Source organism: Sylvia atricapilla, chromosome 6, assembly GCF_009819655.1.
Source record: "Sylvia atricapilla isolate bSylAtr1 chromosome 6, bSylAtr1.pri, whole genome shotgun sequence".
NCBI lineage: Eukaryota > Metazoa > Chordata > Aves > Passeriformes > Sylviidae > Sylvia > Sylvia atricapilla.
The window spans coordinates 16892065-16913585 of NC_089145.1; the positions used below are offsets into that span (position 1 = coordinate 16892065).

The 21521-nt window shown below is 39.3% G+C and overlaps 2 protein-coding genes across 2 annotated transcripts in view; both read right to left on the reverse strand.

The window, feature by feature from the left end:
- The window catches only part of LOC136362440 (mucin-5B), a 42593-nt gene extending 37064 nt beyond the window's left edge, over nt 1-5529 (reverse strand). Inside the window, exons 1-4 of the mRNA XM_066320959.1 lie at nt 5075-5529; nt 3159-3414; nt 1627-1741; nt 249-336 (exon numbers count right to left, since the gene is read on the reverse strand). Coding sequence (XP_066177056.1) covers nt 249-336; nt 1627-1741; nt 3159-3414; nt 5075-5156 — 541 coding nt within the window. The 5' untranslated portion in view covers nt 5157-5529. The remainder of the gene's footprint in view (nt 1-248; nt 337-1626; nt 1742-3158; nt 3415-5074) is intronic.
- An 8859-nt stretch (nt 5530-14388) lies between these two features.
- Nucleotides 14389-21521, reverse strand: part of MUC2 (mucin 2, oligomeric mucus/gel-forming) — a 59961-nt gene continuing 52828 nt past the window's right edge. The window contains exons 52-63 of the mRNA XM_066322172.1: nt 21359-21428; nt 20935-21035; nt 20744-20775; nt 20394-20568; nt 19666-19770; nt 19023-19063; nt 18275-18397; nt 17721-17819; nt 16937-17065; nt 16225-16264; nt 15822-15951; nt 14389-14733 (exon numbers count right to left, since the gene is read on the reverse strand). Of these exons, the coding sequence (XP_066178269.1) occupies nt 14478-14733; nt 15822-15951; nt 16225-16264; nt 16937-17065; nt 17721-17819; nt 18275-18397; nt 19023-19063; nt 19666-19770; nt 20394-20568; nt 20744-20775; nt 20935-21035; nt 21359-21428 (1301 nt within the window). The 3' untranslated portion in view covers nt 14389-14477. The remainder of the gene's footprint in view (nt 14734-15821; nt 15952-16224; nt 16265-16936; nt 17066-17720; nt 17820-18274; nt 18398-19022; nt 19064-19665; nt 19771-20393; nt 20569-20743; nt 20776-20934; nt 21036-21358; nt 21429-21521) is intronic.

Here is a 21521-nt window from a genome sequence, read left to right on the forward strand (position 1 = left end):
TGGCAGTGTTGCTGCATGATAGCCAAGCAATTAATTTTGGTCAAAGAGGTTGGAGACTCTTACAAATATGAAAAGAGCAGAAAATCCCAAATCATCTCAGAACCTCTAAAAATACATCTCCTGTATATGGAAATGTTCATGTTCCTGTTAGGAAATCTGAAAGCCTGCTCAGAGGAAACAGATATCAAGTTTCATGTCATGTATAAGGAGATATATTCTGGATGGAACATGCTGTGTTTATGACCTACCATCCAAAATCAAATCATTCTTCTCATTGCCATCATAGTTCCCACACAGACCACATATTTTCTCTTTATATGTTTCTTCCAGGTCCAGCTACAAAAGAGGAAACACAAGGTTCAAAGGCTTTTCCCCATATCACTTGTTGCAAAGTGATTCACAACAGAAAAATGCAGTGGCAGAAATGTTCATTCCCAGTTTGTAGCAATCTCCTTTTCTGGTACAACTCGTTCACAAAACTTATCTGCAGACAGACTGAATTCAAATGGAAAGAGAATCCTCCAGCTATTGTCATTCCTAGCCACTAAAGAGGTAACTGAAACATGTTGAATACTGGATTAATCCCTGGACCAGTGTCTCTCAGTAGAGAGACAGGGGTATATCTTGCAGGGTACCACAGCTCCTCTCTGGGCAGGTCAGATAACTGTGTTCTAATGCTTGATGCTGTAAAGAAGCAGATTCTGGTTGACTTCTAGCCATATATCATGGATTTTCTAGTCCACAGGGTGATGGAAAATTTTTTGGCACTTCTAGGCATGGGTCAGCATTACCTGTTTTGCCCATGCTTAGTGGAAATAAACAGCCAGGTTAGCACACTATTGCCTTGCTGGATAAAACTTTTGCACCTTATCATTCCTACATGCTTGGGAACAGTACTGGTTCTACTCAGGTCTACCATAAAAAGGCAGTGCTTTTCCTCCTCTTGTGTCTACTCTGCACTAATGTACAGATTAACACTGCCTTTAACACTTTAGGTATTAGTTGGTACATGAGGGAAAGCAAATACTTCAATAAATCAGAATTTCAATATCACTTGATTACTTCCTGATATTTTTTCTCTCTGTTCACCTTTGACCCTCTATCTCTCTGAATGGCAAAACATGACACACTACTTCCATTAAATTAACCTCAGTCCTGATTGTGAAGGATGAGCGTTGACACAGAATGTAAATGCACTGTTGCAGAAGAGGACATTGCAGGGTAGATGTTTAGAGGAGAATTCCCACATAGCATGGCTTTGGAGTGAAAGGGGCCCAGAAGTGGTCACACAGATTAGTTTCCCACACAAGATATGTGTGAGACAGAGTAGCAAGGCAGAGCTGAAGAGCAGTCTTGATGCCAGTATCCCATGAAGAAAGGAACTAACCACAGAGATGTTACATCCAGGGTTCACCTTTTTGTCACGTAAAATTAGCTGGAAATACCATGGGATTGTGCCTCCATGCCCCTGCCCTGTGAAATTATTGCCCAGTATTTCTCTATCAGCTTATAGATAGAGTGATACCTTCCTCCCATAATCTCATATATCAACACAGTGCCTGCATCCAGCCCTGCTTTTTGTTACGGATGAGGTTCACCAGGAGGAAAACAACTGACTGTTCATACTAGGAGAGTGTCAGCCCAGTTCCACTTGAGTGTCAGGCCCAGCTTGGAAGTGACTTGGAAGTAAGTACAGGTGTCCTCAATCAGAATGCTCTTCAAGCTGAAAGGCATGGAAATCCTGGAAATTCAAGGGAACAAAACAGGTTTCAGGAAAAAAAAAAATAAGACTGATGAAATCCTTATGGACACATAGGGAGGAAAACTAGAGTTAAAAGGAACTGAATAAGACATGGGAACACTCTTTGTAATGTCAGACTTCATCCACACAATGCATTACATTGTCCACTGTGACCTTTTACCAACCTTAATACACAACACAATTTATTTTAGTCTTGTGTCAATACTATATCAGCCACTCAATGGATAGAAAGCAGCCAAACTCAAGGACTTAACCCAAAAGTTTATAAAGAGCAAGATGACAATATTGGGAAAATGGCACTCCATGTGAGGACACTGCAGGTTGTCATCACCCTTCCAGGACCTCCTTGATATTTGGGAGTCACAAATAGCTCTGTTCTGTTACTCATGTGCTCACGCAGCTCAGACCTATATTACTTTTTCATCTTACCAAAACAATTACCATTCATTTTTCAACAGCCTAAAAACTCAGAAGTTCAGAAAATGGCTAGAAGATAGGAGATTTCTTGCCCCTTTGATTTAGGAGACACATATGGGCTTTGGTGCTATAATTACAACAGGGTGGTGCTATTCTATATTTGGTTGTTTCTAGAAAGCTGTCAAGACAGCCCATATGCTTGCAATTTTCTCTTCAACAAGACTGTGAGGGGTTTTCCCAGAGTCAAAGGTTTATGAAGCCTAGGCCCTTCATAATTATATGTTAGGAGCAGAACTCTGCACTTCTCGTGAGGATTGACCTTAACATTGTGCCTGATTTTCAGCTATTGTTGTGTATGATTTTTACTTCTGGATTTTTTTACACCTGTCTTTGCCGTTTCCTTTGTGGTTCATTTTTGAATTGGAATTAAAGGTGTGGATTTTGACTTCTAAAAATTCTACATTTTCTTATAAGAAGATCCCTGGGCAAGTTGTGATCTACAAAACAGTGCAATTTTTTAGATTAATCTATCTGGAAACAGAAAAATGTTCCTAAAAGAACCATCTGTTTCTCAACACCAACATAAAACTGTAGGGTTACTACCACAGAAATAACATTTTGAGAAAAAGAAATGCCACTGACCTTCTACAAAACCAAAACCTTTTATTTATAAAGTGCTGGGGTTTTCCTTTCCTCCATCCCTCCCTCTCAAATCAAAGCAACATTAAGGAAGCCTTAAAATATCTTCTGTTTTTCTAACATACACATTGCTCTCTGCTTAACTTGGAGTTGGTCCCTGGGATGTGTAGTTTAGTTTAAATGCTTCTTGCCTTCTCAACCACAGTGGGGGGTACTCTTCACAATACCCTGTTCAAAAGGCTATGGACATCTCATACACTGCCACTGCTTTCCAGCCAGACCACCGAACACACAGCGATAAAAAAATGCAGAGCAAAACACCAGTACAGCCTTTACTCACTTCTTCCCGTTCACTGTGATTCCCGTCTCCTTCACCTCCAGGACCACTCCATCAATGGTGACAGTGAAGTAGATCAGGAAGCTGCTCTTGGCACTGCGCCTGATCTGAATGTTGAAGTCCTGGTAGCTGTCATTGCAGTGCGAAGCGAAGACGTATGTGCAGGTTCCAGGAAAAGTAAACTTTACATGGTCAAATGTATGGAAGTGGAAATTGCCCCAGGTGGCACATTCGCTCTTACTGACAGTAGAGACCTGGACTAAAGAAAAATCATAGCAGGGGAGCTTAGAAATTCACCCCATATGAGATGCTTGCCCTTTTATTTGTTGAAAAACATTAAAGGGGAGATTTTCAAAGGCAAAAATGATAACTCCTGGAAGATACTAGCCTGTGGGAAGCAGTTTCATCTCACTGAACTTTTGAAGTTCATGACTTTTGAAGTACAGAGGTACCTGCAATGTGAGCAGATTAGCCCAGTCTCCTTTGAAGTTAACAGTGAGAAACAGAAGAGGTTCAGCTTTCTCTTCTTACATATGTGCCTAGCAAGAAGATGCTGAAAACCACATCCATCTCTCCACTGTCTAGAAAGGCTGTGTCTATATTTATGCTGTAGACATATTTACACTGTAGATATCCAAAGTGAAGTGAGGAGAATCCCATTCTGGATGTCTAAATCTCATTTAACTCAGGCAAGACTTTGTATTGAGTGCTTTCCAGGGGATATCACAGGTGGCATGAATTTACAGCAAAGTGGCAGCTGCTGCTCTCAGTGGTTGAGGCTGCTACCAGATTCAGCTGTTTGGCTGAAGAAATATTTGTTTTTCCGATATTTGGTTTTCCTTCTCAACCGAAACTCATGTTTTGGACCTCTAAGTTGTACTTTTGTCAAAGGTATAGATACATACTCTAAGTGTATAAAATACATTACATTACTTCAGAAAGCAGTTTTCACACCACTGAGCTTCACAAAGTAAATATGAATCGCCTTGAATGAAATCATATATGCTTGCTGCAAAAGACTTTCAACATTTCTTCTGAAAGAATGACAAATGAAATGGGCAAATTTCTTTGTGTTGTTCAGGTAGAATATTTAGGAATATCAGCATAGCAGCCTCCACCACAGATCAAATCAAAAACAGTTACTCATTTACTCAGTGAACTCTAAAATATTATTAAGTATGCCTGCCTAAAAATCAACAGGAAAGAACTGAGAAATTCAGATCCTTATGTTATAAATGTGCAGCCCAAACTGTAGTACCCAGTAAGTCCTTGCAGAAACAGCTTTTTAAAGGGACTGCTACTGTCATAGGTGGTTGCAGCACTGAAGTGGAGTGTAGCAATTTAGCACTTTTCTACATAGTAGCAAGGGAAAGTGAGAAATTTTGGCTATCCTGGAAGTGAAATGGCTGGAATTACTAAGGCAGCAATAACTGGTACATCAACTGTGTATTAAGCAGTTGGGAAAAGTCTAAGATATTAAAAATCAAACCAGGAGGTAGCAGTTCAGCAGACCACAAAAATGTGATTCCTGCTAATGCAGCATTTCATACTGGTCAATCAATCCTTGCTGGTGATATGGTAAGTACTTCTTCTATGAAGAATGTTTGTGAGATGTGTTGGAAAGGGTGTCACCATTTTTTCATTATGTTTTTTGGTGCAAACTGCATTAAGAGGGTCTCCTCTTCAAGATTAGTCACTTAGGACATAAAACAGTTGATACACTACCTAGTAATGAAAGAAATAAAAGTAAAATACTTAAATGGTTGACAATAAGGATAAAAATGTGCAATGTTTAACAGTATCTGGCATGTCTACAGCTCTTACATGAATATGTTACACATTTTCATTTGTCAACTCTATTTCTCACCTATGGAGAGCCATATGAAAGCAAGTATGTAAGAATTAGATTCTTTTCTTACCTATCTGAACTGGTTCTTTGCCCTTGCAAAAACTCCAAATTAGGCAGAAGATCCAAAATGATCTCCCATTTTTTATTTCCATCTTGCCATGAAGTCGTAACTTGAAAATCCTTTCAGGGAAGTGTTTTTTCTTGGCTTATAGGCAGATTTTTATAGTCCAGGAGTTTGGCATGAGAACAAAGCATTGATGGCAGGGTCCCTGAAAGGTGGAGCTTCATTAAATTTTCTTTCAGTCATTCATTATTAGCACCCAGAAACCTCCTCTCTTTCAAACAGGACAGGTATCCAGTTCTTTTGTGTTTTATGAGGATGGAGAGCTGTCTGTTTCTAATTTCCTCCTTGGAAAAAAGTCTCCTCGCCCTCCTCCTACTAAGAAGCTATTGCTTTGGGAGCAATAATTTTCATTTTTTATAACATCTGATTAGTTACAAGCAATCACTGACCTCTTTCAGAGTTTTTCTCTGTCTTGCACATCAGCAGAGTCCCTCAGCACAAGAAAACGTGTTTATTGCCTCTATCAACTTTAATGGCAACTTCTAAATAGAGAAAAAAGTATTATCAGGCCAGGCATAATGTATGGCTTATTAAGAGCAAAATCTTTTGGCAGGAGGGCATTGTCATGTAAAGAAGTGTATCCAAAATATTTTACAGAGGTCAGATATATTGCTTCAATAGACCAGAAACAAAACCAAAAGTGCCAAAATTCTCAATTCAGCCGCACAAATGGGATGTAATTTATTCTTTATGCACACAGAGGTGGTGGATTCTCCAAACATCATAATGTAGCAGTGCCCAAATCCCATCATAATGCAGACCACAGTTTATTCCTTCACCACCTCACTAAGGCTGCTGCAAAAGGGTCCCTTCATGCTCTCTCAAAGTACTTTAATACCCTACCACATACCCATTAAAAAAATCCAGTGAGTTCAGTTATGAACTCTACAGCCCCTTGTAGGACATCCTGTCAGTAATTTCAGAGTCCCTTCTAGAGATTTACTTACTTTGTTGACACAAATTGACCTTGCATTTCTTTTCCTCATTTGTGCCATGGGGGACTGCTCCTGACAGGGGAGGAAGGCTCTCACCTAGTCCCAGCAAATCAAACACGGATAACAGGCATTACCACACTTCCAGCTGCTCCATCCCCTTTGTTAAACAGTAAAGCCTGAGTGATTGCCAGTAGTTAAGTGGGCAGAACTACAGTTTAAGGGGGACATAGTTTTGCCCCTTCCTGCAAGGCCTGTCAAGCCTGCCCATGCACCCACTGGGAAATAGGAATATGAATGTCTTTTATCTGGCTGGCAGGCAGCAAGCTGGGCTTTGGGAACAGGGTCTTGCTCACCGCTTTACCAGGCTTTGTGCTACTGCCAGAGTGGGGTGTCCCAAAGCTGGCCCACTGCTCCCCCCAGCTGTTGCCCTACACAGGCACAAGGTGCTCTGCAGAACTGCAGGTGACAGCATCTGCCAGGTGAAGATTTGCTGCTGCCCTCGCTCCAATGAAAACTCTGCACCGGTGTGCAAGAGCATTGTGCAGGACATGAAGCATGAGTTCGTGTTACCCCTTTGCCACTCTCCATGTCCCATTAATTCCATTGTCAGTCACACCTGAGGCAGGGCATGACTGGGAGGTAGTTCTTGAAGCCCTGCCATTTTGGCTGGAATACAGAACCAAGAGACTTTATGGCACTGGTGATGGAAGTCATGGATTGCTGCTGCTTTTCCTTTAAATCACAACACATGTTGTGATCTCCTGATCTCTGTCCAAATAGGTACAAAGTAAGCTAGGAGAATATCTAGAAAATGTGTAGTTTAGTTTAAATGCTTCTTCCCTCCTGATCTCTGTCCAAATAGGTAAAAAGTAAGCTAGGAGAATATCTAGAAAATAAACTTAACCATGAGAATATGACATTGGAAATATGAGGATGATCTGAAATTCAATGCAGTGAAATATCAACATTCAAATTCAACAGATTTTCCTGGTAATTTTCATACTGAGTTCTTGTTCATGCCATAGAACAGGGCTAATGACAGGTGTGGGGAATGGCTGTGAAGCCCAGGAGGAAAAGCATATGGGTCAGTAGACCACAGATACAGACTGAGAGCTTAGTTGGGCATAAAGGTGGATAACTGAAATATATTAATTTTCCAAAATCACTGCTAGTGTCAAAACCCAAATGCAGAACTCTGCTGAGATAATGTCCATGTTTCTTCAATCACTGTCCTCTTCCTTTCCCATTCCCACCCAAGAAATCAAAGTACCTATTGAATTCATTTTGGTATGAGAGTAGAAGGAAAAATCAAACTGTAGGAGTATGATTCCTGACTCTGGAAAAAAAAAACCCTCCTTAATTCCCACTGAGCTGCACAAAAGCAGCAGGAACCATGTAATAACTACTTGTCAAAGATACCCTTCAGGTTGGAGTAGTCCTTTGATGACAAAGACATAGTGAGGTTGTCCTCTGCAACTTCCAGCCATTTGTGTTCTGCATGTGAGGTGATTCAAGGTAACACGAGGATGGGCAGGAAGAATGATCTATGGCATAATTTTCCCGTGTAAGACACACTTAGCACTCAGGGGCCTGAGTGTTCATGCCTCAAGAGCATGAACAGCACATGTTAAAACTGTTCAAGGAACAGACAGAATAAAACACATTGAACCAACATCTACTTTTTCCCTATGCAGAAGAGACAGCAGTATCAGTCACCTGGGATCCTCCCCTGAGAAAAGCAAGAGCAAAACTCTACTCAGAGAAATGGGAAACCCAGTCCTCTTGCTCTGTACCTAGCCATTTTCTTACCTCTGCTTGTCTGCTCTGTCATTTGTGCCATTCCTTTGCCATTTCTTGGGGAGCAGAGTTTCTGTCAATGACTAACTAGAGCTGCTGCTTCTGGCTTCTCCACAGATACTGCAGGCTACACTCCTTAGAAATCACTGGTTGCTTCAATCCTCTGCAATGATTTCAGGGCTACTGACAAGGGAAGCGTATTTGCATTCAAATGAAGTTTTATATTCAATCATGGAAACACCGAGGTTTTCAGGAGAAATACATGGAAGCTTTTCAGAAGGAAATGCAGACTGACAGGGAGCTTACAGACTGTGTTGATCACTCACCACTGAATCATGGCTATTGGGACACAAGTTAAAACTATTCCCCCTGCAGTGACAAACTGGGATTAATAACTCTTCCCTTTATTGGACCCTGCAGGATAAGAGGCCTTCCCTCTCCTGCAGCTGTATTAGCAAAAAGAACAATTCCTCTTGGCCCCTTTACAGCCCATTTCATGGATCATTTGCCATTAAAGGGTATGTGATTTTAGTAAATACAATAGGTAAATATTAACTCAGCTTCTTTATCACCACTGACTCACTGAAGATAAGCCATCATGAAGCTAATGTAATATACCAGTGACTCATAAAAATATATTTTTGCTACAAACTTGGTAAAAGACACACTCAAATAGGAGATATCTGGTGGATTAATGCCCTTCATAGCCAGCCACTCTCCTGAAGTCTGGCAGTTGCATTTGTATCATATCCTTCAGTATGTGCTGTAAAGAGTTATGGCCATCCTGAGTCAGTCCAACACTGGGAGGTTGAGCTTGGAAATCCTCTAACAATCCAGTTCATTTCAGGCAAAACTGGTACTGCTTCTTGAAATCCACTATAAGTATCCACTATAAGATGGTGTTTTACAAGCACTTCCTAGAAAATAACTCCTGGGAAATTGTGTGTGCTCTGTTAACAAAGTAATGCTAGCTAGGAAAACATTTCATTTGGTGTCAGGCAGTTGTGCCAATAATCCACATGATAAAAAACATCCAAAGTGATTTTGGTAAAATATTTTAAATAACCAGTAGTTATAACAGTCATTTGTACATTCTAAATTGCTAGTAGAATTCAAGAACAACATGGATTATCCTTTTTAATCCTTTGCATGATATCATAGAATTTTGGAAAGTTACATTAAAGATTTATTTGATCTAGCAGATTTGTGTCTACCACACAGTTTGAAACAGAGGTCATTAAGTATAAGGTGATCTGTAGCAGGCAGTGGGAAAGGAGGGAATGGATATCTGTCATTAATTGTCCATTAAAATACATGATGAATGCCTTCAGTATTTCAATTTTGGTAGGAGGTGGTTGGCTGTTTTCTTACATTTTGCCTTAGAATGGACACAAAGCTCCTTAATCTCTCATTTTGCCATAGGGCTCCTTGACTTTTTGCGAACAAATCAAGGACATTCGTTATTCCTGTTTGCAAGGAATGAGTCCAGCTGCTCTTTTTTCTTTTTCTTTAAGAAGATGTAGATCTTTCAAAACCCACGTACAAGGAGTAATGACACGGCTGATTGGTGTTTGTGCACACAGGTCTCCTTGACCTATTGGCACTTCCTCATGTAAGAGAGACTCCCTGCATAGAAAGTCATCTCATCAGGAGGTTGGGCCCTCAAGATTTTCTACTGAAAGGCTTTTCTTTAAACAACCTTCCTGGTGGAAAATATGGGGTAGCAGAACAAAGGGAAGCATATGAATTTTCTGCTTTAATAATTAGAACTTTTATGGGGTTTAGGCTAGAGCAGATTCTACCCCTTTTTAAAAAGCAGTTTCTTATTTTCCGGGTGCCAAGATAATTCAGAAGAGGCCATTGCATGCTTAATACTGAAGTCTCTATAACCTTGAAATTACATGAAATTACATACGCAGTAACCACGTCCACCATGACTGAAATTTATTGCAAGCCAAAAGAAAGGCTAAGAGATGAGGCAGAAAACAAGTTAAGGTGGGAATATAAGCAACCTTAGCCTAGAGTTTTTTGTGTGGAAGTTAGAATTAGCTGCCCAAGAACTACCTGCCCTTACGTTCTGCTTAGACTCCCTGTACTTTTAAGGGGAAGAACGATCATACAGATCCCATAGATTGTGAAAAAATGGGCAATAAGTGCTCAGCTACTAGTCTAAATGGATAGGCTATTGAAATTTAACAGCTGCGTCAGGTCAGGCACTTGTGTAAAACTACATTCCTTGATCACTGTTCATGTTGCCTTTGTTACTGCTTAAAAGCAAGCTCCATGGAGCACAGGTGCTCCTTCTCAGTGCCAGCTCTGCCATACTTTCTCTCTGCTTGAGTTTTCTCAGAGTCTTGGGGTAATGAAAACATCACAGTGGTGTTTTTCACTGTTCTAGAGATGAGTTTGTGAAAAGAATTCAAGCATTTCATGTAAGAGTGCTGAAAAACTGGAACATTAAAGGGAATTCAGTTTGTACAGAGCAGATTTTAGAAACATGATGCTGAAAAAGAACTTAGAGGATTTTCCGTATTAGTGACGGAAATATGGCTTAGGTAGCCTGCTTAGACCTGTTTGGACCTTAGTTTGGGAGGTTACCAGAACACAGGTGTTTGTGGTAGCCTGAAAAGAGTGAGCTAATTTTGGACAATTTTGGCCCTGGAAGAGGGCTGCTCAACTTTAAGATTTTGTTCTGCCTTAAAATGTGCTCCACCCCTCAAAGCTTCCAGTGGGAGGTGAAATTTCAGAAATTGTATATCAATGTTGCAGTTATTTAAATGTATTTCATTTTTTGTCAGACCTAAAACTACAAGAATGTTCTTTCTGATGATCTCAGAATTTGTAAGTCTATTTTTATCTTTTCCCAGTATCTGAGTTTGCTTTTCCAGACAAGTGCAACAACGTCTAACAAGCACAGTAACTGCATGATTATTTACTTAGGGCTTTGCCTTTGCTAAAGTCCTTTCACTAGGGCTTATGTGCCGAGTTGCATGTGCTTAGTTCAATGAAGTGTGATTTAACAAAATACACTTAAATGGTAAACACACTGAACATTTTCTTACCCTTCCCACAGCACAAAATAATACTATTAAAGAACATAGTTAAATTAGAAAACAAGGTAATTATTAGATCAGAAGCCCCTACCTTGTAGTGTTTTGGGAAGAATTCTTGGTTTGTATGTGTTTTTTCCTCTCTTTCTGAATCCCATCTGCCTCACCTCAAATAGAATATTGCTAACAAGCATCTTCCTTTCTGTCTCTGGTGTTCTCAAACACTGATCCAGTAATGCTTCATAAAACAACCGTGCTCTCTTTATCAGCAAATCTTCTGTGAACTGCTTTTTAACTGCAGATGGAAATTCTCACTGTGTTGCTGAAGAGTCCTATGAACAACACTGTTTCCAGTGCATCTCCAGGGAACTGTAAGGAAATTGTTTGAGATTCAAGCTGTATTGGATGAGAAGACTACAAGTGAGAATGAAACCCATGTGATCTTGGACATCAGGAGCTGGGACCTTGGGTTTTAGCGCCTTCAAAGGCTGTGTGGCTGGAAGTCCTACTTGCCTCCCAAGGAGGCTTTCCCAGTTTTCAAGACAAAACTGAAACAAGTACTGGGAAGAAAAAGAAACAAAACAGAAAACCTCCTCACTGCCAATGAAAGGGGGAGGCTAGATAGAGAGTCTGGAGGAGATGAACACAGGGCTCAGGCATGGAGACAAGACATGAACTCCTGCTAGTGCTCCCTTTTCTCTAGACTCCAGAAGACTAGGCAATTCCTGGAGAATGGAGTCATTCTTTGAGGACAGAGAGAGTCAAACCCACTCTCTGCCAGTACTAATGCATTCTATGAAGCTGCCATGGTCCTTTGTGGTAGGTCCTGCCTGAAAGGCAATGGGATCAGTAGGTTCCACAATCTCCAGAGTCTCTAATATGCTGATATCACCCTTTCAGAGAGGATGATGAGACATTTCCTCACTTTTTTCCTTGGGTTTTCTAGAAGAATCTCTTCTTGTGGACTGCAGACCAAACAGCTCTTGCTTAAGAAACAAAATGCTTCCTGGGATCAGATACTAGAGATCTTAATTTACTTACAGGAGGGTTCTGGAGGGGATCAAAAGTGCTGCGCACTTCCACTACTACTCTTTGTAGGGATACACAGTTAAGGTTTCATTCCTTCCTTTCTCTCCCAAGTACTATTGGTGGATTTCTCTACTGGAGAAAGTTTAATCTGTTCAACTCTGTCATGCAGTTCCACTGGAAATGCAGGTGCAAACAGAACCACAAAGTTCTAAGGTGACTGTGAGTGCAGAAGGGGGTGGAGGTTTAACACGTGCAGTGTGACCTGGAACTACCAAGCACTTGTAAGGAAGAATTCTCTGACAGTGTGTGCTTGTGAACTTGCTTATGGGCAGCACTGACCCAGCACCAAAACTGAGAGGGCTGCCATAACCCAGAGCACTGTGACAAACAACACCTTGCATGTAAATTCCTGTCAGAATAATTGTTTTTCCTTAGTGCTTACTAAGAGCATAGAAATGTGTGTGGGGGGAGAGATCGACATTCATTCTTCTAAGAGATAAAACCCTCAGTGTGATGAAATAGAAACTCCCTTTTGAGGCAGCATGCTTTTTTTTGGTAGGAAGTGACTATATTCTCAGCCATAGACTGCCCTGCAGTGGTGAAGCCAAAATCTGCAGCCTTACTGACTTTTATCAGGATCTTTAGAATTCATTAAGAAGTAGTTTGCCCATCACCAGAAGGGACAGAAGAAGCCTGTGCCAACTGCAGACTAAATGGAAAATAAATGAAGCAAGGAAGATTTTATATTTCAGTGTAAATACAGTGTGCAGCAAAATGCCACTACTGACTAGTAATATTCTATCTCTTTTTCATAGGAAACAAGGCAGATTTGATCACACCTTGTATCTGTCTCTGGAATTTATTTGCTGACTTCAGCCAAATTTAACTGCAAAAATTAAAATCTCACAGACAGCTAAATGTCAACAGATTTTGAGAAAAATCTCTGTTTTCTTTTGAGGTTTTTGTTTTGTTTTTTTTTTTTGTTTTGTTTTTTTTTGTTTTGTTTTGTTTTGGTTTGGTTTGGTTTGGTTTTTTTTTGGGTTTTTTTGGTGGTGGTGGTGGTGGTGGTGGTTTTTTGTTTGTTTGTGGTTTTTTGTTGGTTTTGGTTTTTTTGAGAAAAGCTTTTTTGCAAAAAGCTCAAGGAAATGTATGGTTCCAGTGTCAGCACAGAAATTGTTGGATAACAAAGAATCCACAGAGGAGAGTGACTTTGTAAGTGCCCTGGGAGAAAACTCTCAGTCACATCTTACAATGAATGCAGAGATAGAAATCCCTAGAAACCTGTACTAAAGCATAAACTGGTCTTCATTAATTCTGCAGCTTGCTCTGTAAACTGACAAAACTTCCTTCTTGTTAGATCAGCTACCTCTCCAACTTCAGAGAAATCTGCTTTCCAATCATAGTATTGTAATGCTGAAAAAAAAGTGGAGTTCCATTTTCTGCACATCCTTATCAGTTTTATAAAAAGGCAGAAATCTTACCTGCCTTTTAACCTGCAGCACATTTGATAGGCTACTAGTAGCAAAAATTGGTGCCACCAATTCTTTAGGTAGCAAAGATACCAGTATTGAGGTTGCTATTGACAATAAGGATTTAATTAATGGAGAAAAAATAAACCAGAAGCTTTTTTTTTTTCACTACAAGAGGTGTCATTTACCCTCATTGTACCCTAAGATGATTCAAGAGAAATTAACATCTTCCAGTTACCAGCTTCACCTCCCCTTATAATAAGATAAACAGCCACTCCTTTAGATATGTCCTTTGTCGTGAGACAAATTAATGTCAAAAATGTGTATTGCTTTCCATTTTCTGCAGAGAAAGCCAAGGATTACTAGCTTAGTGATGGGCATCTGTTTTGGGCAAACGTTGAAAGTGGGAGAGCTCTTACTACAGTAGTAAGCATACATCCTCAAAGCACTGTGAGTGAACTTCACACAGCTGAGGGGTTATTTTTTTAGTGAAAATACATAACTGCAATGAACTGAGACAGTTCTAACATACAGAGCCCTGCTAAAGTAAGTTCTAGTGCTGAACTAGAAGTTTCTCCAAGTCATCTGAATAGTTTCATGATCATTATTCATCTTTGCCTTTGTTCTGACAGACAGCATCATCTTCCCTCCCACCTTACAGATCAAGTCTTCTGAACAGCACGATCTGATCAGCTTTTAAGGAGCCAGAAGCAGATACCCCAAAAATTTAGGAAGCCACTTGACTTCCTATAACTTGAAAAAGAACTTTTCTTCTCTCTTCAAACTCATCAAGACTGTATAAGAATAAGTACAAAAGCCATACTTTTTGAGATGTGCTTTTAATCATTCAGAGAAAAATAAGCAGATTTGAAAAGGACCCAAGAGGGTGTGCACTTGTAAGAATACAAATTTGTGTTCTTATTTTGTGCACAAATAAATAGGCACTGTTCAAATTAATTAGAGAACAAACAGGGTGCAGTTACTGGGAAAAATAAAGTTCAAAAGTAGTCAAGGAAGTTAAGAATGGTTCACAGTCCTTTTAGTTAACGATGCCAGGGTTCTTTTGCCTTCATTTCGATGTTAAGTTGATGGCTCTCTTGATCCGGCTCACAGTGGTCGCTGTGTCATTTTCTCCATTGTTCTCCAGCTCATTGGACTGTGGAATGCCGCATACAGTGTCTTGACAGCTGCAGCTCTCCACGTAGATGTACTTGTGTGACACTGAGTGCCCACCAGGGCATTTCAGAACCACGTGCTTCTCAGTGGTCTCTGTTTCTCTGCAGCAGGAGCAGCTGTGGTCCATAGAATTGGCCTCAGCAGAGTATCTGTTAACATGCAGAATGGCAATGTTACTCTGTGCCGGAAGCCAGTGTACAGGAAAGGGTGAAATCAGGTACAGAACTCCTGTGAGAAGAGCCACAGCTGTGGCTAATGGAAGTGCTAAGCTCATCTGACAGAACAGTGATTATAAAATGCATAACCCAATCAGGGCAATGTTAACATGAAGGGGAAGCAGCAGCTCTTTTCTGTTCCCATCTCACAGCAAAGTATTTTTTGCAGTCTTGCATTCATCAGCTTCCTAAGCACCATTCCTAACCTGAAGAATCTTTCAATATCAGGCCATAGACTGTGACAAGATCCAACTTGTTATTTGGTAGAAGCAACCACAGCAAGACCCTAAGACGATCAGGAATTTAAAAATACTAATAAACTCGCTGGCTTCTCAGAGTTCCATGTGATATTAAGATCAGTTTTCATCCATGTAAGGTGCACTGTGGCAGACTCTGCGATAGGTAGTAAGTTTCTTTGGAGTGTTAGAGTTTTCCCAGTGTTTTAGTAGCTCACTACCAGGTGTCCTACTAACCACTTCCTTATAGTCACTTTTTAATATATTCTCTCATTTCAGAGAAAAATGTCAAGTTACTCTACTAACACCGCATCTAAAGAATTCATTTTCTCATTTCTTCAGTGTAGAAAAATCGTACATATTTGAATCTTCCTTTAAAAGATGTATGCATATTTCATTTTAGGGGTTTACTATTCAGAAGCAGATTTTCCGCTTCCAGTTGTCATGTCTGGCTGCTCTCTGGGCTCATTCTCATTACAGGAAATAATCTGTGTTCTTCTGTGACAATTTCTAGCCTAGGTGGTCTGACACAGAGCCAGCTCTTAATAGATGAATAGGCCTTATCAGAGCTGTCTGAACCCCAAGACAATTTAATGCACTTTTCTGCTTTGTACTATGACAAATCAACCGGTCAGCCACAGATTCCATGATTTTATGTCCATGATTCAAGAAGCAGATAGTTCCAGGTCTTCTACCATTGTGTAGTCTACTATTTATTGTTCTTTTTATACAAACAAACCCAGTGCTACCAGGACTTAAATCTCATTGTCTGGTGAGTTTACTTACAGCGAGAAGGTTCCACACGTTCCTTCACATTCAGTCAAGTCAACTCTGTCCACAGAGCGGCAGCCATTGTAGACGATGAAGTCCTCCCTGTGGCGCACGGAGCACGGCGTCTGGCTGTCCAGAGGGGCACCTGCAGGGAAACAGCAGAACATACTTCTAGTGAAACAGGTCCAGGAATCCCTCGCTCCTCAGCGTTCCCTGGGCTTCACTAGTGCGCTCAAAGAATTGCCTTAAGTGGTCTTTCAGCTTAAACTTCCCCAAAGAGATCAGACAGGGAAGGCTTGGAATGACAAATATATATATAAAAGTATCTATCTAAATACAAATTTATCTGGAGAACGGGCTGATTTAAGAAGACAATTCATTCTCTGTATTGTTGATTCAGATACACTGGCATACTTACAGGTTTTGCAACAACCGTTAGGTAAGAACGAAATAGTTCCCTAAAAGAAGAAAGAAACAGAAAAAACGTACATTATATTATTTTTCTATATTAAATAGGCATTAAGGCAAAAAACTGAGGAAAGCAATTCTTCAGTGGCTGGAAATAACCAGTGGAAACTGTAACATTGATCTAAATAATCAAAGATAACAGCCTCTTCCTGACTTGGAATCTATCAATTTACAAAGGCTTGTAAAAATAAAAACAATTCTTTGAAGGAAGTCTACAGTCAACATCATGCAATTTTTCTCAGAAGCAATTCCAACAAATGGCTTCTCAGAGTCCTCTGCATTTGAATGGGGACTATGCACAGTGGTACTGGCAGCCTAGTGACTGAACAGCTCATGTTTCTTTACCATTCAAGGAAACCTGGTTCTTGCTGAGACAGAGCCCCAAACAAAGCAGTCAGTAAAGATTCAGCATCTCGGTGCTGACCAGTATTTTGGCTACTGGGAGACAGTTACCAGTTATAAATATTGAATTCTCACCCAAGTATCTTATTTCATACACTCTATAGTGTTGTGCATGGATGCATCTGGAACTTCTGCCCTTAGGACTGAGAAATTATGACAAAAGGCCATGATTACTAAATTTTACTTTTGTTGTTATTTAGATGGCTGAACTAAACTGAACTATGTATGGAGCAAAGGGTAAATTTTCCATTTTTACTTACAGGTTTGCAGCTGTCCTCATTGAATGCTGGACAGGTAATCTCAGATGTGGAAGCGATAAGCTGGTTGTGGACATCTACACAGCTATAAATGGTGCAGTTGTTGTGAGGATCATTTTTAAAGTCTCCAGGCTGCAAGTGAAATGCAAAATGTAATAAGGAATGCTGAAGGGAACTCAGACAGAAATTTTCTTATCCTCTGAGAATGACTTTCATCCTGTTTCCAAGTCAATTATTCTTAGGTTAACTGTCATTTGGGATACAGATCATGACATGTATTGCAATATGCCATACACGGAGAGAATTTCAGTTTTACATAGTATTTTCCTTGAGAAAGAAAAATGTCTCTGAAGTATATAGAGTATTTTAACAAAATCATCCATGCCAAAGGATTTTGCCTTCAGAAAGCTAGACTTTTATGTTAATTAAGAAAAACCCTAACCCTTCATCCTACTAGGGCAATAGAATTATTTCATGTGCAGGCTTTAATAGTGTTTTTCAGCATAGAGATATCAAATAACATAGAAAAAGCCTGAGCTTCCAGACACTGGAAGAAAACCCCTTCCTAAGGTATTGGATTTTTCATTTTGGGAAGGGCCTTACAGATAATTTTTTATTATGAGATCTACCTTCAGGTCAAAAAATAGTAGCTAGGTTTTGTTTTAGATGAGATTTTGATCTTTCAGGTGCGAATTTATGCTAAGCATTGTCTCTGGCAAGGAGTTCCCTTTCTGGAACTGGGAACTTTACAGATTCGGTGGAGAACTAAGACATAGAGCATACTTACACTCAAGATGAGTTCAGAATTGTCTGCTGTGTGTATAATACACTTGGTCTGCACACATTTTCCACAGCATTCACCTTTCACTGGTTTAATTTCATATCCCTAAAAATTAAAATTAATTAAAAACAATAGCACTATGATAGATGAATTTTTGAGAAATAAATGAAAACATACAAATCCATTAATTGATTACACTCTGAAGTGCACTCTAGAATCGTGCCTTTTTGTGTTCCAAACCAACAGAAAACAAGTATTAGAACCAGGTGGTAAATGCAATATTAATTAAAGCACTAGAATAAATAAGCATAATAATTAAATATCACTCCGCAAGGTGGTCTACAGAAACTTCCTAGCTAATTCTGCCACAGTGAACTGAATGCTAACAGTTACACAGTCAATCTCAGGCACCAGATTCCTCAAAGAACAGTTGATATCCATGCTGTAGCTGGTCTCTGGGCTTCTTCCCTGTCCTTTGCTTAATACCTTTCATTGATCAAACTGGTGTTCATATATATGAGTATTTTGGGATCTTTTGTTCCTTTAAGTTTGCCACTTACTGGTTGACAGTATGTGTTGCAGGGCACATGTTCACAGGAGATGATATTCAGTTGAGTGCTGATGTTCACATCATTTGTGCAGACACAATTCTGGCACTTGTCAACAAAGACTGAGGAGTTGGGCTACACATTTTAAGGAAAACAATATCACATATTAATAACATATTGGATGTTTAACAAACACTTACTAATTTTTTAAAAGATCTGTAAATGAAGCAATGGAAAAGGAAACAAGTCATAAAGACAACTGGATAGCTATTTGGCTAGCCAGTTATGAAGACAACATTTTAAATACTGAATATAATTTAATATGCATCTTTATTAAAGTCCTGTATAGCAATGAGAAACTCTGATATTAAAAGAACAGGTAACTAGACCCAAGAGAATTTATTAGAAATCTAGATTTGTTTAGAATAATACTTATTTAGATGTCTTTTAATTTTTGAAAACAGACTCTTAAAACTGCAGTAATGTGCTGACAGTAAATGTGGACTGACTTTTTGAACTGCCAGCACACTTAACCTAAATTCCTATATGATACTGACATACATGCAGCTCTTCAATTTCTTTCTACATAGGAAACTTTTCAGAAAAGATTTAGGCTTTGTGAAATTGATAAACTCCTGACAGAAATTTGAAAATTTCTAGAATACTTGTTGTACTGGATAAACTTTTTCATAGCACTTCTGATCAAATATACTAACTGATTTTTAAGCATTTTTAGAAGACTGTTAAAACAGGAACTTACCAAGAACTCAGCATTCTCATGTACGCAAACTCCCTTGGCAACTGTTAATAAGCAAGGAGTAACACATTTAGATTTGAAAAAAATAATAAAAAAATCTTCACCCCACTCTAATCAAACTCATTTCTTCCACAATAAATCACAATTCATATGGTTAGTCCCCAATTCTGATAGCAGATAGGACATGTATAAAGTATAAACTCTAATACTGCATGTGCAAGAAGGGTAAAAGATTTGTCCCAAAATATCCAGTCCAGTTAAGAGCCAAGAATGTCCACTTAACAGACACAAGTACTTCCTTGTTTCAGTTACTAAGAACTATAAATCTGTCTTCTACTGGGGATGCTTCTAGGGCCTTTTTGCTAGTTTAGGCTAAGACCATCATCCCAGTTAATTCTGTAGCTGTTCTTACATGTATTTCCAGGCAGGAAATTGAACTTGAGTCATCTGAGTTATATGTCATTTCCTAGTTTCATAACTACAGCACTAATAACCAATTTTAATAGTAATGAATTTGTAGAATCTGACTGTGTTTAACACCTCTTTCAACAGGCTATTGCATATAGTCTTACTAAGTGTAATGCTAAATTATGTAATAAATAAAACTGTAAGGCTAATTACTGCAATATATTTCCAAGAGACTTACCACACTCGTATACAGGACAGCACTGACCACTGGGAATATAAGAATGAACTTCAAATCCCAGTGAGCACTTGGGGGCTTTAGCTGTGCACAGGCTTGTATTGCATTCTGAGGAGGAAAAAAAAAAAAAGAATAAGCCAGGAAGTACACTAAATCACAGCTACTAAAAAGAAGCACCTATCAAAGCACTTAGGATGAACTTTCTATTGCTAGGAAACAGTCTAGATTCTCTTCAAAGAAACAAATTGCAAATAGAGAACACATTTTTTCTTCGTAAATCCAGGCACTGGATATGGGGTACTGTATTAGTTTATGGGGGTTTTTTTTCTACTCTGCAATTATCCTGTGTTAATAAAGTATTAACATTCTATGCAAAGAAGTATGGAGCAACTCCAACTCTCTCCAGGAGTTTAGGTAACTGCTGGAAAATGAAAATGCACAGAGAATTCCATCATCTCTCTGCATTTTGCTTAAATAAAATGTGGCCCTGAACACAAGAACTATAGCTTGAGTTATGTTGAGTCCCATAACCATAAATTCAGTTACACTGAATCATTGCAATATTTAAATGTATTTTCCCTAGCACTGTGCAAGTTGCTTTTAAAAAACATGAGGCAAGATACTATTTTTTGACTCCCTGCTGTAGATCTCTGGTACTAAGGTAGTTCAGTCTCTTTTCCTTTCTATTTCCTAGAGATATAGAAAGACTAGAAACAAAAGTATAAACTCACTGCAAGTGAAAAGAGGGCAGCAAGAGTCTGCAGGATTGACTTCAGTGACTTCATAGAAGCCTTCTCCATCACAAGTGACCTTCTTTTGATCACATATATGAGGCTTACATACAATGCCATGTTCACCTTCCAGGCAAATACAGTCCTGACAGTCTACTGTAAACTCTTCTCCAAACTGTCATTGAAAAACAATAAAAATGAGTGATTGCACAGTAACCAGTTAAAAGGAACAGAAGTAAAACCAGAAATACAAAGTTTGGATATGATAAAACAAGATTTCACCAGTGGAGACCACTCTCCTCTCCCCACCCACACTTCTACTTGAAATCCAAAAGCACACAGCATCATACCTCTCTTGGTACCATATCCACTCCGACACAGCCTGGAAAATACCAAAATAAATTTCCATTAGCAGTCATATAACAGGAGGCACCTCTACTGTACATTGTATGAGCACAGCATACAGTCAAATCTATGTTGCATACACTGAAGGAAACAAAGAGGAAACGAACATGCATCCAAGTGAAGCAGTGAAACTTACCACAGGTTTTCACGCAGACATCCACACCAGAGTCATACAGCATGGTTCCATTAGGACAGAAGCAGCCTTCCACTTGTTTAGTTGATGTGTCATTCTGTCCTCTGTGAGACAAAATGTTCAGAGGAACACCATTAATGTTGTAGGCACATAAGGAGGATTATGCCAAAAACCCTTTCACTGAAAATACAGTAGCAAATGATCTGCACATTTGTGATTGGGGATTGTTGGTGTCTGTGTTTGATGTAGCCAAACAACAGAAACAGAAAGAGTTCAGGCACCCAGATATAGGGTCAACAGAACACTGCTAATAAATTTGACAGTCAGTTTAAGACATGAGATGAGGCTGATTTTGTTCATTCACATGTGCATTAGATACAAGTGAATAGTTGTACAAGCTATAAATAACAGTGAAGGAAGTTTTTACCTTGATTTGCAGGTCATCTCTTTAATAGGACCACATGCTTTGTATTCTTTACCTGAAGGACATTCATGAGCTGGAATGGAAGAACAAAAAGAAGGAACAGCTCAGTAACAATATCGTATAAAAGCCCCATGACCTTCTGCTGAGAACTTAAACACTGTTTACT